Genomic DNA, 14,286 nt, shown 5'->3' with positions numbered 1-14,286 from the left:
GGTATGCTCTCTCGGGGAATTTTGTGGGACACGGCGTACCCTTATAGTTAATTCAACTGTAGATAGCTACCGCTTGGCGATTTTAACTTTGCGATAGGCAACAGAAGCTCTGGTCGGAGATTCAGCCGTTTACCTAATTCATCACTCGAGTCATAGATACGCGTTAGGGCCATGTGAAGAGCCGGCTATGCGCGATAATTTTCTTGCCCACATGGCTTCTCCACATGCAGTAGGCTTTGCTGATGTGGAGGTAGATCCTCTTCAAAATTGGGAAGTTACTGCTTTCCCACTTATCGCCTGGTATCTCTGTAGTTACGTATCGAAGGGCCAAGATTGAAGATGGAACGGAGATATCCCCTTTATCAGTTATCGCGGCCCATTGCCTTAGCCGATTTCTACGACTTCATTGGCCAACATCTGGCTGTTTGGGGTCAGCGGGAAGTTTATTAGAAATTACATTTACTCACGTGGAAAATGATACAGAAATATGTATATGTATGGGATATAACACGCAATGAATTCTCTACATATCAATATTGATTTGATCGAATTAAATAACGAATAAATTGCGTAGGGCTGTAAGGGATTGTAGATATTAATTTTCTAATCGGGCGAAACTTTTAGGGGAAAATCACGCTGGGCTTTTTTAATGGGCTATGCCCATATCTTTTGTAATATTTAAGCAATAAGTATAGAGTACCTGTGTATTTTCGTTTAACATATATATTTGTTATTAAATTATCACATCACTCGTCTTTCTCCAAATTGTCAAATCGTGGCCTCAGACCACGACGGAACTGTCATACTCTGGGATGTTGAAAAGGGCGAACTAATCCAAGCCTACTAATCATCAAAATCCGGTACATACTGCTAATTATATATCACATTCATCATCATGTCCACAATAGTGTCAATCATTAATGCTAAACAAAAGAAATCAATAGGTACAACATCACTCATAATCAAAAAACAGTCCCATAAAATACCAGAAGAACATTCCCAACTCAATTCATACATCGTCAACTTAACCTCTTCTAGGGGCAGGATAAGGGCTATAGCGATGTCTTCGTGGTCATCCCGACAAAGAGAAGTAGAAGTGAGAAGTCACGTCTGTTTAGACCCGTTCTCACCACTATCATCTTCCCCATCCTCGACATAGGCAGCTTGATCGCCGGCCTTAGGCTCTGTCTCCGTATCACTGCCGTCATCATTCTCGTCCTCGGCCGCTTCCGTGTTCGTCCGTTGCAGACTGGCAGGCTTCGTTTTCTGAACCGCCTTGCCCTTGTTCCGACTTCTGTCAGGCAGCGACTGCTCCGCCTCACTCCTCAGGTCACTATAGTCATCACCAGCCTGCGACGCGCGGGCGCTCTTGTTCAAGCTTCTCCTTGCACGCGCACGCGCACGGCGGATCATCTTGTTGTGGTAGTCTTCCTGTTCAAGCTCCGTATCTTCATGGAGGATGCGACGAGCGGCTTCACGCCCAACAACGGGTAGCCGGTCGACACCCTGGATTCCCTCCGGCAGCAGCTTGGGGTCCAGAAGGCCGACTTGCACGAGGACACTTGCTTGATCCCAGTATACGTGCTCGGAGTAAAGACGTCCGGCGCGCATACTGACAATACTCACAAGGATGATCTCGACTCGCTTGTTTGTCGGTGGGACGCCCGGTAGCATCCATGGAACCTCCTGTGTGTGCTCGTAGCTTACGTATAGCTCATCCACGATGCGATCGGCTCCTGTGGTACGAGAAAGCAGTCGGAGGCGCATGGACGGAGGGAGTTTGCCGATAAAGTAATGTTCATAGAAATGGCGCAAAGCTTTTTTCCCGATTCCGCCGCTGATTGTCGGCGTATAAGTGATACTGGGAGTTTTGTGTTGGACGTAACCATCCATGGCCTTCCTGACGTTCGACGAGAAAAACTTGCCTGACAGAGGATTAGCCCGCCGTCGCTCGATTCTTTTGTGATTTCAACTTACCATCCACATGCTGCTCATACCGCTGCTCGTAATCTGCATCCCTAGAATACCCCTTCCGCAGGACCTTCAAAGTCCGCGTCCAGGCTAGATCCGCTGACAGATGATCGTATTCCTCCAGATCAGTCTCTGCAAACCCGGGCACGGCGTTATCATACGTAAACGCCGGGTACGCCAGCTCCAAACGCTCTCCAGTCCCGATACCAGCGTTGATCGGACGAGTCTGGCGGCGTTTCTTTCCTTGCAAACCAAGCGCGACGGGCTGAACAAGTACGTCCACAGTCTCGCCTGCCAAGTGCACGAGAACCTGTAGCGACAGTGGGAATCGCGCTCGTGTATCGGGGATCAGACTGGGGTAGTAGGCGACTAGGGCGCAGAGTCGACTGGCGTTGATGGAATTGAGATAATAGTCGAGACAGTAGTCCGCGGCGTCGCCATAGGCTAGGAATTGGGTCAGTCAGTCCATCACTCTTTATGATGACCTTTAGAGAGAGTTCTATGCGTACCGATCACCGCGTAATTTTCGCCTACACCGAGGCCGTCCTTTACAGACTGCAGCCGGCGAGCGTACTCTTTTCCTCCGCCGTTATAAGGGAGGTATACGACGTCGAATCCTTCCTCTTGCCAGTTTTTGATGATCTCCATGTCGAAATCTTCGGACTCGGCTGTGATGCACAGTCGCGCATTATTGTTGCCATTGCTATAAAGAAACCCGCCGCTGTTCAGGCCAGGGGCACTAATTGATATGTTGGCCATTGTGTTGGTGTATTCTTTATGGGTTTCGATCGTATGTACTGTGGTTATCACTGCAACCTGCGGGTTCTTCCAATGTCAAAGAACATGCTATGGAAAAATTCAATAATATACTTAAGAACAGGTTAAAATAGAAAGTGAGCCCATGGTAGTTAACATGTTGGGTCCTACGTCATTGCCCAGGTACGTCATACCGAATATCCGGGCATTTTATATTAAAGTCTTGGCATCGACATTTACAATTTCCATCATCTGACCTTTCGGACATTTTCTGTCGGCTTAAAATCTGCATATGAAGGGACTATTATTGTTCAAATAATGGACGCCTGGGTTACCGTTATGTATGGCTTGTTCCTCTTATGACCGAACCATTAATCTTAACTTTGAACCTGGAAAATGTGGGCTTGTAGGATGGTAGTGGCTTGACAGGTGTGTACCAAGGTAAAGTCTCGAGTGGGGGACCTTCGCACTCTACGTGGTTCTCGACAAACCAGAAGCGGCTATAATTACTATTTTTATGTATTGCTTCCTACCGAACCAATGACATTGAGCTACAATCTATAGACACAAACACAATGGTATACGATGTACAATGTTTACATCGTAGTCTCTGGTCACAGTGATAGCATGCTCCTGTCCTATACCTTCCCACTGTGCACCCAGCTGTATAGCAACCTCCAAAGAAGCATTTGACACAAGAGACTTTCACTTGAGTTCCTTCGCAAGATCATTGAGGACAAAATTCTATAAACAAAACCCTTTCTGATCCGTATCCGAGCACAAGAATATTGCCATGGACCGCGAAGCAGCTGGGTCGGTACTCCAGAGGCAGCCATAATATCTTTCGGCGGTTAAAGGTTACCCAGTGTGACTTGAATATAGAAATCTCCACATCCTCCCCCGGAGAAATGGGAGCGTCCCAATACTCAGGCCGGATATCGATGTGGCCAAAATCAGTCCTTAAATATGAGCCATCTCGAGAGAACATTAATCTCTCGCTATATCCCGGAATTCTCCAGGTCTGCTTTTGTTCATTTGTAGAAATTTCCAGGAGAGAAAGAAACCGACGACCCTCATTGAGCAAGTAGGAAGCGATAAATCGGCCGTTGGGAGAGAATTCCAGATTGCAAATCTCCATTGGATGGCATGGAAATGTTTTTTCCAAGGAGCCAGTTCTAGTGTTCCAAATCCTGAGCATTTTATCTCCCGAACGAGCTGCTAGAAGCTGGCTGTTTGGTGAAAATATTAGATTCTCGCAAATATACTCTGAATCATAATGCAAAGTATGTTTCAGGCGGAGAGAACCTGTCGTGGTGTCTGCATCCCAAAGCTGAATAGTGCCCCCCGAATGGGAGGCTAACATGCGGCTACAGGGAGAGAAGGTCACTTCACTAGTCCCACACGGCTCGTCTGCAGAGTTCAGACTCTGGAAGGTTGGAATGGGCTCAATTTTGGACTTGGTTATTCTCCACAGTTTAATCTCTTTTTCGACTGAAATAGAAACAAGAAATTTCCCACTGGGTGCTAAAGCAACGTCGAGTCCAGGGAAACTTGCTAGTAATTGCTTTTGGGATAGACTACCCGTCCTCGGGTACCACAGTGCAACTGTTCCATCATTGCAGCAACCGGCGAAGGTTTCGCCATCAGCGGAAAAGGTTAATGAGCGAATCCTGCTTGAATGACCCTCAGAATGTTGTTCCGGCTTTGGTATACCTGTACCAACATGCCAGATTTTGACTACCTGGTCCCTAGAGCCAGACGCAAGAAATTGACCGTTGGGGGAGAAAGCCATAGATACTACAAGATCAGAGTGTGCACCGAACGGAGCATACGCAATACCTGTGGACATATCCAGTACCATGACTTGAAAGTGGTCCCGTGCGAGGGCCAAGAACTTGCCATCAGGAGAAAATACTAGACCATTAGGGCTATATTTGCCTTGAAAGTCATTCACGGGAAGTCCAGTGTCAGGGTCCCATGAGGATAATAAACATTCACCCGACACAGTCACCAGAACCTGCTCGGTGGGCGAGAATATTCCGGCATATATCGTACCTGGAAGAATCTTCTCTGCGCCGGTCACGATATTCCAGATCCCGAACCTAAATTGATCGTATAGAATCCCAAGAAACTGGCCAGTGTGAGAGAATGAGAGACGCGTTATTGACTCTGTGTGACATTCCAAGGTCTGTCGAAGCCTGCCGGAAGCAATGTCCCACAGCTTTACCGAGCCACCGGCTAATGCGAACGCTAGAAGCTGGCTATCGGGAGAGAATGCTACACAGCTAACGGTTCCTGAGCTGTTGGCTGCTATTTGCTCAAAACAATCCCTGATCAAGTCCCAGACAAATATTCCAGGGCGATCAGGGTCACATGTAGGAGAAACCAAAAAGCGGCCGTCGGGAGAGAAAGTCGGAAAAAAAGGAGAGCACAGCGGATGGTTAAGTGTGCGCTGCAATGTACCCGCGACAGGGTCCCAGAGCTTAACAGTGCGAGGATCATTAATACTGGCGGACGCGAGCAATTGACCATCTGGCGAGAAAGAAATGAAAATGAACACAAGCTCCTCTGTATCATTCGGATGCCCCTCCAAAGTGTGTTTCAAGACTCCTGTCATGACGTCCCAGAGTTTGATACTGCCATCATCAGCACTATATGCTAAAGTCCGGCTATCTGAGGAGAAGGAAATTGGCAAAAAGCCCCCCGAGAAGTCATCGAAAGACTGAACGTCTGCACTCCAATTCTCTTGAACGTCCGGGACTGTGGGAATCCACGTAGGAAGGTACTTGGTGAAGGTCTTGCGTATAATTGAGCTTTTCGGGGCAAACAGAAGACCTGAGCAATAAAGCTGGAGAGGGGCTTCATTTGCTATGACAGTATTCCTTGACGCAAATCGTCTAGCGTCCTGTAGGTACTCAGAGAGCTCATTGGACTTGTGGCTCTGTCTTGATCAGCTTTATCATGAATAAGTATCAAATAGCCAACAAACTCACCTCTACCCAAGAGTACAAAAGGTCAATGATTCCTACCACTTCCTGTGCAAGACCTAGAATTCCCATTGCCTCCATCCAGTGGAGGAAGTGGGCCTGCAAGAAGGTGAAAACGCCATGCAGTGTCTTTGGGTCGTCACCCTGCGTGAGATGGTAGGCCCAGAAACGACACGCGTACTGAACCTCGAGAGGAAGACAACGGCTGATACGTGAAGTAGCAATCTCAGATCTCTGAGTTCCATCATGTTGAAGTCCACAGATGTTCTTTTTCAAACTCGAACAGACCGAAAGACATCTTATCGCCAGTTTCGAGTGTGACACCTTGCCATCTATGGCAAATGGAGTCTTCTTGGATGTCCCTGGATCAAGAAGGAAATCTCTAAATGATAGGTGGAAAAGTCTCACCGGCATGATTTCATTTTGCGGGATGCTCAGCACCGAGTTCAACGAGCTCAGCCTCACCTTGACGAGACGTTCGGAGATGCCAAGAAGCGCAGAGATTGAGATAATAGACAGAGGACTTTCAAGGATGACGATTGTACCCACTATGTCTTGAAACTCTTGTATAAGCTGCTTCTTTTGTTTCTCATTCTGATTGAGAAGAAGTCGATTGAACACAGGGAGGTATGTTCTAGAAAGACTAGCGTTCTCCCCTCGGCAAGCAAGGATCTCTTCGAGGCTGTCAATAGGGTCCCATTGAAGATCATTGAGTATACGACACATGGTAGCAGCAAAGATAAAGAGCGGAACTGATATTTCCAAAAGCTGTTGTGTTCTGATGCCCCCAGGCCAATCAACAGGCAATGAGCGCTCCTTCCCAATTTGAGCTAGCCGATGCTTCAGAAACAATAATATGTCGTGTGCGGTGACATCTTCCGGTAGCTCATGGAGAGTGAGATTTTTGTAGTCTTGATTGGCCATTTTGGAAAACCCAAGACGGATTGGCAACTCTGGCCTACTCGTCAAGAAGACTCGAATCTGCACCGCTTTTGACTTTTGAAGCTGTGGTATCAATTGAAGAATTGCCCGTATATCATCCTCCGATTCGCACTCATCTAGAGCATCAATCACGATCACTAATATCCGGCCTTCACTCGAGCTTCTGATTTCCAGTAATGGTTCAAGCAGAAGCTTGTTGAACTGTTGTTTAAGCCCTCTCGTCGCAATAACCGGGTCGTCCTGGACTACTTTTCGAATTGCGAGAGTCAATTCAGGAAGCATGCTTATGATTTGTTGTGCCAATGTCGTAAATAGTTTCGTCGCATTTCCTCGGTCACCCTCACCTCTCTTGAAGAAGAAGCTTGCGCCCAGCTGCCTATTTTGTTTGAAAGACCGAGCTACTGTGCGAGATATGGTCGATTTCCCCGTTCCAGCCATTCCATTTAACCAGAAGATGCAATTGCTTTGTGGCGATGCTGCCCATCTTGCGATCTGTTGCTGGAGACCTGTTCTGGTCCCTTCAAGACATTCGTCTTCGTGCTGATCCATGTAAGAGTCAAATTCAGCCCCAGGGGCAACTGGTAGCTTTTCTAGATCCATGTTTTGATCAATCAAGTTGGTTGTTCCAGCTACATCGATAATGATTGCCCTGGTAGATGAACAGAATCAGCCTTTTTCGCGTCATGAGGAAGGAACACCTAATGCAGCTAACACCCACATCTGATCGACCTGAAGGGATAAAGAAAACGACGATTCATATCTCTTAATATCATCCATCACTCTTTCGACTTCTGAACGTTTCATCGGCCATTTCAGCGCTCGAAACCCTAGCTTTCTCATCGCCTTTTTGCCCTTTCCGGGATCAGCTTTTTCTTGAAGGGCCTCTAGTGTCAATAGGCAAGTGCGGATATCATCTTTCAACGCTAATGTTATATTGAATCTTGAATTGGGGTCGTCAAGAACCCCCGCAAGCTTCTCGAGAACATTGACGAGGCCATTGATCGTTTCTCGTAGAGCAATGATGTCGGCCCTAGCATCTTTTACATCTTGGATGTACCCTCCACACAGTCTGAAAATATATCCAGCCACCTCAATCACACCAATAATACTGGCTGCTACTGAGAGGCCGTCCATTATGCGTTGTTGTGGAGGAGAGGTGTCCGAGAAAGCGGGGCAGCTACAGAGGTACCTCCCAAGGCTACTAGCGCTTGCTATGCGTGTGGTTGCCCACAATAAATTTCATAAAGAATTACTACATATTCTAGTGACTGCACCTGACTCCTACTTCTGCCACATATACAGTTTACCAGACTGCAATTTTCGCGGCATCTCGCCCGCTGAATTAGGCTGGTCCATGCTCTCGCTCCCAGCTGCCTCGAGGAGGAAAGAAACCATCTCACCCCATGGCTCTTGTCCAGTCAGTAGATATAGGGTTTGAAGCCCTTCTCCTCTGTATTGGCAAAATGATTCCCATCACCATGCATTCATGTAAAGCTGTATTCCCTTTTGCGTTGGTGAGACTGACATCAGCGCCTCGACCAAGTAAGAATTTGGCCGCCTGAGTTTGACGTAGATTTCTTGCCATAAGGTGCAATGCGGTGTTGCCTTTACTATATTGTTGGTTCATTTTGGCGCCGTATGATAGAAGGGTGTCTATCAAAGTGGCGTCGATGGGTTCTCCAGCCATGCGGTGGGCGGCGAGTTTGTGAAGCACAGTTTGACCATTCATGTCTACCACAGATGCATCTGCCCCATTCTAGCAATAACCGCACAAGGGTATTAAAGTGTCTGCTTCCATCACAGCAGGCGTGGGCTCTTATTATGTAATGTAAGGCAGTCTCGCCCTGCTTATCTAGGGCATTAACATTGCTGCTTCCTGGATAGCCAGATAGAAGTAACTTGAAAGTACATGTAATCCGATGGTCGATTTCATCGTCAGGAAGTCGGCAGTCAAATGAGCCGGGACCCACAGCTGCCCAGTGAAGCGGTAGACGACCATTGCGATCGAGGCAGGAGAGAGGGTCTGTGATATCGCTGTCGTGATAGTCATATAAATCGCACTGTCTCAATATGCACCTCTTTGCATGCCGTACTCAGTGATAATGACATCCGCTCCAACGCCTCTTGGATAATCACGGAATTCGCAAGAGTAATGGGGCGAGGGAGTTAGAACATGATATTTGCTACAGAATATTCGCACTGTTCCTGGCGCTGTCACAAGTCGACATTATCGACACGCTAAGTCAGAGGCAACGGGGTAACATGGTACCTAGGTGCCGTATGAGCGTCGTACTGGTTTATAGTGACGATCATGGCATTGAAAAGGAGATCGATCACCTCGGTACTCCAGTGTCATGGCCACCCTTCGAAAACATGCATCTCAGGCTGGTGACAGCTTTGTGAATCTTCTTCAGAATCACCCGTGTGATACTGTAGGCCGTGTTTGCACTTTTTTACCACTAGCCAAAGTGGTAGGAGTCCTTGGAGCTACGGCGTCAACTATGCAATTCTTTGTTGGGTGATTAAAGTGCAGTCGAAGAGATGGGAGGGGGGTTGGGACTCATGGAAATTCTGCAGTCCGCCGAAAATCAAAGATCTTTCAGCCTCGGATGCATTACATCCCTGTCTGTTTCGCAAACATGAGAGGGAGCGAAGGGCGTTGGGTCCCTTCCGAAGCTCATTCGGCGCCGAACTGGGCTTTCTTCAATGTTGCTCGGCGCCGAACTAATCTTCACCTCCGAGACTCTGGACAACCTTCAATTACTTATAAGCCTGCCATTTTCCCTATGTGTCAATTGATACCGCCGCAAAGATTTACTTGCCATTTCGCATTTGTGTATTATACCATGACGCAATCGATAGAAGAGGAGCTTGACCAGCAACTGGACCAGGTCTCAACTACCACCGAGAAGCCCTCCGAGGCCAAGGAAGATGAGACTCACTTACCAACGGGGGCCCGGCTGCTAGCTATTATTATTTCGATTCTGTTTGCTTTTTTTTTGGTTGCCTTGGTATGAACTTTGTGTTTCCTATTGCCCACCTGGATCTATACTAACAAGACTTTGAACACTATAGGATCGCACCATCATTGCCACAGCAGTTCCTCGAATCGCAACCCAGTTTAACGCCCTTGACGACATTAGTTGGTATGCCAGTGCATATCTGCTGGCAAGTTGCGCCACCCAGCTATCCTGGGGTAAAGTGTACACCTTCTACTCGACCAAGACCATCTTTTTGATCGCGATCCTTATTTTTGAAGTCGGATCGGCGGTCTGTGGTGGTGCCCCCAGTTCCAAGGCCTTCATCGTGGGACGTGCAATAGCAGGCATTGGATCAGCGGGCATATTTTCGGGCGCGACGGTGATAATTGCACAGATTGTGCCGCTGGCCAAACGACCCATGTACGTTGGGCTGATGGGGTCAACCTTTGGGCTTTCGTCAATCATCGGTCCTTTGATGGGTGGTGCGTTCACAGACAAGGTAACATGGCGTTGGTGCTTCTACATCAACTTGCCCGTTGGCGGTTTCACCATGGTCATCTTGTTCCTTTTCCTAGCTGCCCCCCACAAACCCAAACTGTGCACCTGGAAGCAACAGATCCTCCGCCTCGACCCCCTAGGTAGCGTGGTCTTCCTTCCCTCTGTCATCTGCTTCCTGCTTGCCTTACAGTGGGGCGGCACAGCTTACCCCTGGAGCAATGGACGCATCATCGCGCTGTTTGTCATCTCAGGAATCCTGATAATCGCCTTTATCGGCGTGCAGATCCGGCTCAAGAAGGACGCCACGGTGCCGCCTCACATTTTTAACCAGCGCAGCATCACCAGTGGTGTCGTCTTTTCCCTATGTGTGGGTGGAGGGCTAATCTCTATGCTGTACACGCTCCCACTCTGGTTCCAGGGCGTGCGAGACACATCGGCTGTGAAATCCGGCATCGACACGATCCCCATGGTGCTGGCGCTTGTTTTGGGAGCCATCATCTCGGGAGGAATAATCACCGCAACGGGATACTATGTTCCGTGGATGTTCGTTGCATCGATTTTCATGTCGACGGGCGCTGGCCTGATGACAACCTTCAAGGTGGACACCAACCATGCCGCCTGGATCGGGTACCAGGTATTGTTTGGTATCGGTATCGGCACGGGAATGCAGCAACCCTCCATGGCAGCCCAGACTGTTCTCCGTATGGATGAGGTCGCCATCGGTGTCTCGCTCATGTTCTTTGCGCAGTCTCTCGGTGGAGCTGTCTTTATTGCGGTTGCTCAGTCGCTCTTCCAGAATTACCTCGGCGCAAACCTACCCCACATCCAGGGAATTGATGTGGACAAAGTCCTGGCGACTGGGGCAACGGGTCTCTCGAATTCCGTTCCGACTACCAAGCTGGCCGAGGTTTTGATTTTATACAATGATGGCCTCCGGCGGTCGTTGATTGTCACCGTGGCGGTGTCTTGTCTGATGATTGTCCCCGCGTTGACGATGGAATGGAAGTCAATCAAGAAGGAGAAATCGTCTGTCGCGGCAGCTTGAGCAGGACTATAGCATAGGGGTGTTCAGATGTATACCATTCTCAAGACTTTTCTACTCAAAATATTAGAATGTTAGCGTTAGGCATACAATGTATTTGAAAATGTTTAACAGTATATGGATGACAACCAATCCGTAGCTATATATATCACACCCCCATTATGTACCTACATGGATGTATGTCCTTGATTTCACTCACAGGACGCCTTTTCAGGTAGATTAACTGTCATTGGATACAAAGTGGAGCCTGGCAATTTAGGTGAAACTAGGCGAATCAGAGGCAAATAGCTGTGGTTTTACTATTAATATCCCTTTCTTCACAGTTTAACGAGCTTATGGATATTGTTCTAATACATTTCAAGCCTAGGGGAAAAATAAGGCATGTCAGGTGCCATACATAGCTTTCATAGCTCCAAGCTGCCAAGTTTTAAGCATAGAAATCACAGTAGCTATTCAGATGTAAAAAACAGGTAAATAAGATTAAAGCGAGTCATCGAACATTCCAGACGCATGTGTAAATACATAAAAGCTGCCTTGCATAAAACCGGGAAAAACTAAGTTTTTGCACGATAAGATCTTCCCCTCCATAACTCTGTTCAACACAGAATGTCCTTGGTGCAGCATGTCTCTGCCATTGACGGCGTTGATCGCGAACCCGAACCAGACCTAGTTGACGATTTCGACTTCGCGCCTATTCGCCGAAAAATCAGCTACGATGTCCTCCAACCCCCGAGTGAGGCTACCCCGGTCGCAGAATTGCTTCCTGGAACACCAGCGTACAAACATTCTCCGGCAAAGCGAATAGGTACGTACTATTCAGCCCAAGGTAAGACAAGCTGCAAACTGCTGACACCATCCAGCTCAGGTCGTCATCACTGTTCTCGCGTGCTGGAGCGCGTCGGGGATCGTGTTTGGCTTCGCGGCGCTCAAGCCTGTTCTCATCGAGGAAGGTGTTTATCACGAGCGTTGCACGCCTGCCGAAATAGATGAAGGACTTGAGCTGTGCGCACAGCAGGATCTTAGGTATGTTTGTTGCACAGACCACATCGAGTTGTGATTGTCACTAACCACCGCTAGACTCAACCTGTTCTTCACCATTGCTTCGATAACAGCCAATGTCTCCGCTCTTCCCGTTGGGACAATTTTGGATCGATGTGGATCACGCGTCTGCTGGTTCATCGCTTGCTTGCTGCTTGCTATCGGCGGTGTTATCATGGCCTTTGCATTCCACGAACCCGGTTTCGACGGCTATATCGCGGGTAATTTCTTCCTCGCTCTGGCTGGCACTTTTTTATTTGTTCCCTCATTCCAGATCGCGAATGCTTTCCCCAAATATGCGGGGTCGATCGTCGCGCTGGTGACTGGTGCATTCGATGCCTCTGCTGCTGTCTTCCTCTTCTACCGGCTCATATATGAGGCCTCGGGCATGTCTTTCACCCCGGATAAGTTCTTTCTGGGCTATCTGATAGTCCCTGTGTGCATTTTTATTGCACTAGTGACCATCATGCCAGATCGCGACTATGTCTCGACCCTCCAATTGGAGAACAAGATAGAAAGGGCCGAAGATGCCACACGCGACGTTCACGATTCTGACGATGAAATCGAGAGTACGTCAGAGTTAAACCGGGTGCGGAAGAAGCGAGCAGAGCAGCGAAAGAAGAAGATCCGCCAGATCGATGCGGTGCTCGGTGACAGAGATGAGCGACAGATGCGTGCAGAGCGAGAAGAGGATCGCAAGCAGACGAGTTGGGTCTGGGGTGTAATGCACGGCCTGCCGGCGCACCGGCAGATGGCTACGCCCTGGTTTATCCTGATTACACTGATGACTGTTTTGCAGATGATTCGTATGAACTATTTTATCGCGACGATTCGCTCGCAGTATGAATACATGCTCGGATCGATCGACGAGGCCGATAAAATAGGTGCCCTTTTCGACGTCGCACTGCCGCTCGGGGGTGTTCTCTTCACACCTGCAATTGGGTACCTTCTTGATCGTCTCAGTGTTCCAACCATGCTTGGGGTAATTGTGCTTTTCACCACGGTTATCGGTGTGCTGAACTCCATTCCGGCAGTTTGGGCTGGTTATATGACCGTTCTGCTCTTTGTCTTACTCCGGCCTCTCTATTACTCGGCCATGTCGTATGTCGTTTCCCACTCACTGGTAACTTCCACGTGCTAATCTTGGCCATAGTGATTATACCACCAAAGTCTTTGGCTTTGCGACGTTTGGGCGCGTATACGGTGCCATCATTTGCCTCTCGGGAATCGCCAACTTTTCTCAGTATGGGCTCGACGCATTGACACATCATACGTTTGATGGAAACCCAATTCCAATCAATGCCGCCTTGGCAATCGCGGGATTCATTGTTGGAACGGCACTCGTGATGTTTGTTTTCGTATCTGTGAGACAGATGAGAGAGCAGGGTCGGGTGGATGAGGAAGAACGCGAGAGGCTTCTCTTGGAAGAGGATGAAGCAGAGGAATCCGAGGATGAAAGCTACCGTTGAATGGATTAACGTTAATTCTTAGGGTGAACCGAGGTATAAAAAATTGGAATTCAATTTCCGATGTCAAGACTTTCTATTCTGGCTCCGTGTCCTTGCAACAATTCTACTATGAGACAAATGCACCACATAGTGTCAAGTGAGGGGTTATATTCTACCAACCGCTTGAAACATGAAGGGAAATTTCTAGATTCTGCGTGTGCAATGAATTCTGCAAGAGGATTAAAGAGGCTTTTCTACACAGCCATTTATACTTTCGGCGTCCCCGATCGCGGTTGGAGCTCCGACGTCTGGCTGAACTTCCCAGGATATAGAAAAGTCGTTTTCACACTTCTCCAAAATATCTCCCACGGAAAAGGATCTTTCAAAAAGAAAAACGGCTGAAAAGACTATCGAAACAACCCCTAACGAGACATCAGGCCGCATAAGCGGGCAACTATTCTTGTTCCCTCATAAATATCTGACTCCAAAACTCTGCCCAGGCACTGAACCAGCTGACAAGTAGATAAAGACCTTATTCTACTTTTTCCTAAGGAGGGGTTGGGGGTTTCCTAACAAAATATGATCCAAAGTCGAGAAACCCCAAGCAACCTCGATAGAACAGA

General features: G+C 48.1%; 4 protein-coding genes across 4 annotated transcripts; 2 read left to right on the top strand and 2 right to left on the bottom strand.

Moving 5' to 3' along the window:
* Nucleotides 1-1,104: 1,104 nt before the first annotated feature.
* N7447_000243 (dienelactone hydrolase) lies at nucleotides 1,105-2,730 on the bottom strand (the record flags this gene model as incomplete). The annotated part of the gene is made up of 3 exons (XM_057224519.1): nucleotides 1,105-1,925; nucleotides 1,978-2,415; nucleotides 2,481-2,730. 3 exons carry the CDS (start codon nucleotides 2,728-2,730, stop codon nucleotides 1,105-1,107), a joined length of 1,509 nt encoding a protein of 502 aa, XP_057088535.1.
* Nucleotides 2,731-3,454: 724 nt separating this feature from the next.
* On the bottom strand, nucleotides 3,455-7,790 carry N7447_000242 (NACHT and WD repeat domain-containing protein; the record flags this gene model as incomplete). Its single annotated transcript, XM_057224518.1, has 3 exons — nucleotides 3,455-5,668; nucleotides 5,721-7,305; nucleotides 7,375-7,790. 3 exons carry the CDS (start codon nucleotides 7,788-7,790, stop codon nucleotides 3,455-3,457), a joined length of 4,215 nt encoding a protein of 1,404 aa, XP_057088534.1.
* A 1,712-nt stretch (nucleotides 7,791-9,502) lies between these two features.
* N7447_000241 (MDR family MFS transporter) lies at nucleotides 9,503-11,180 on the top strand (the record flags this gene model as incomplete). The annotated part of the gene is made up of 2 exons (XM_057224517.1): nucleotides 9,503-9,667; nucleotides 9,732-11,180. 2 exons carry the CDS (start codon nucleotides 9,503-9,505, stop codon nucleotides 11,178-11,180), a joined length of 1,614 nt encoding a protein of 537 aa, XP_057088533.1.
* A 603-nt stretch (nucleotides 11,181-11,783) lies between these two features.
* N7447_000240 (putative MFS transporter) lies at nucleotides 11,784-13,684 on the top strand (the record flags this gene model as incomplete). Its single annotated transcript, XM_057224516.1, has 4 exons — nucleotides 11,784-11,982; nucleotides 12,038-12,200; nucleotides 12,255-13,316; nucleotides 13,369-13,684. 4 exons carry the CDS (start codon nucleotides 11,784-11,786, stop codon nucleotides 13,682-13,684), a joined length of 1,740 nt encoding a protein of 579 aa, XP_057088532.1.
* Nucleotides 13,685-14,286: the final 602 nt, after the last annotated feature.

This window comes from Penicillium robsamsonii (assembly GCF_028829455.1).
Source record: "Penicillium robsamsonii strain IBT 29466 chromosome Unknown utg000001l_segment0_segment0, whole genome shotgun sequence".
In the NCBI taxonomy this organism is placed as follows: Eukaryota; Fungi; Ascomycota; class Eurotiomycetes; order Eurotiales; family Aspergillaceae; genus Penicillium; species Penicillium robsamsonii.
This window is presented reverse-complemented; position numbering and strand designations above follow the sequence as displayed.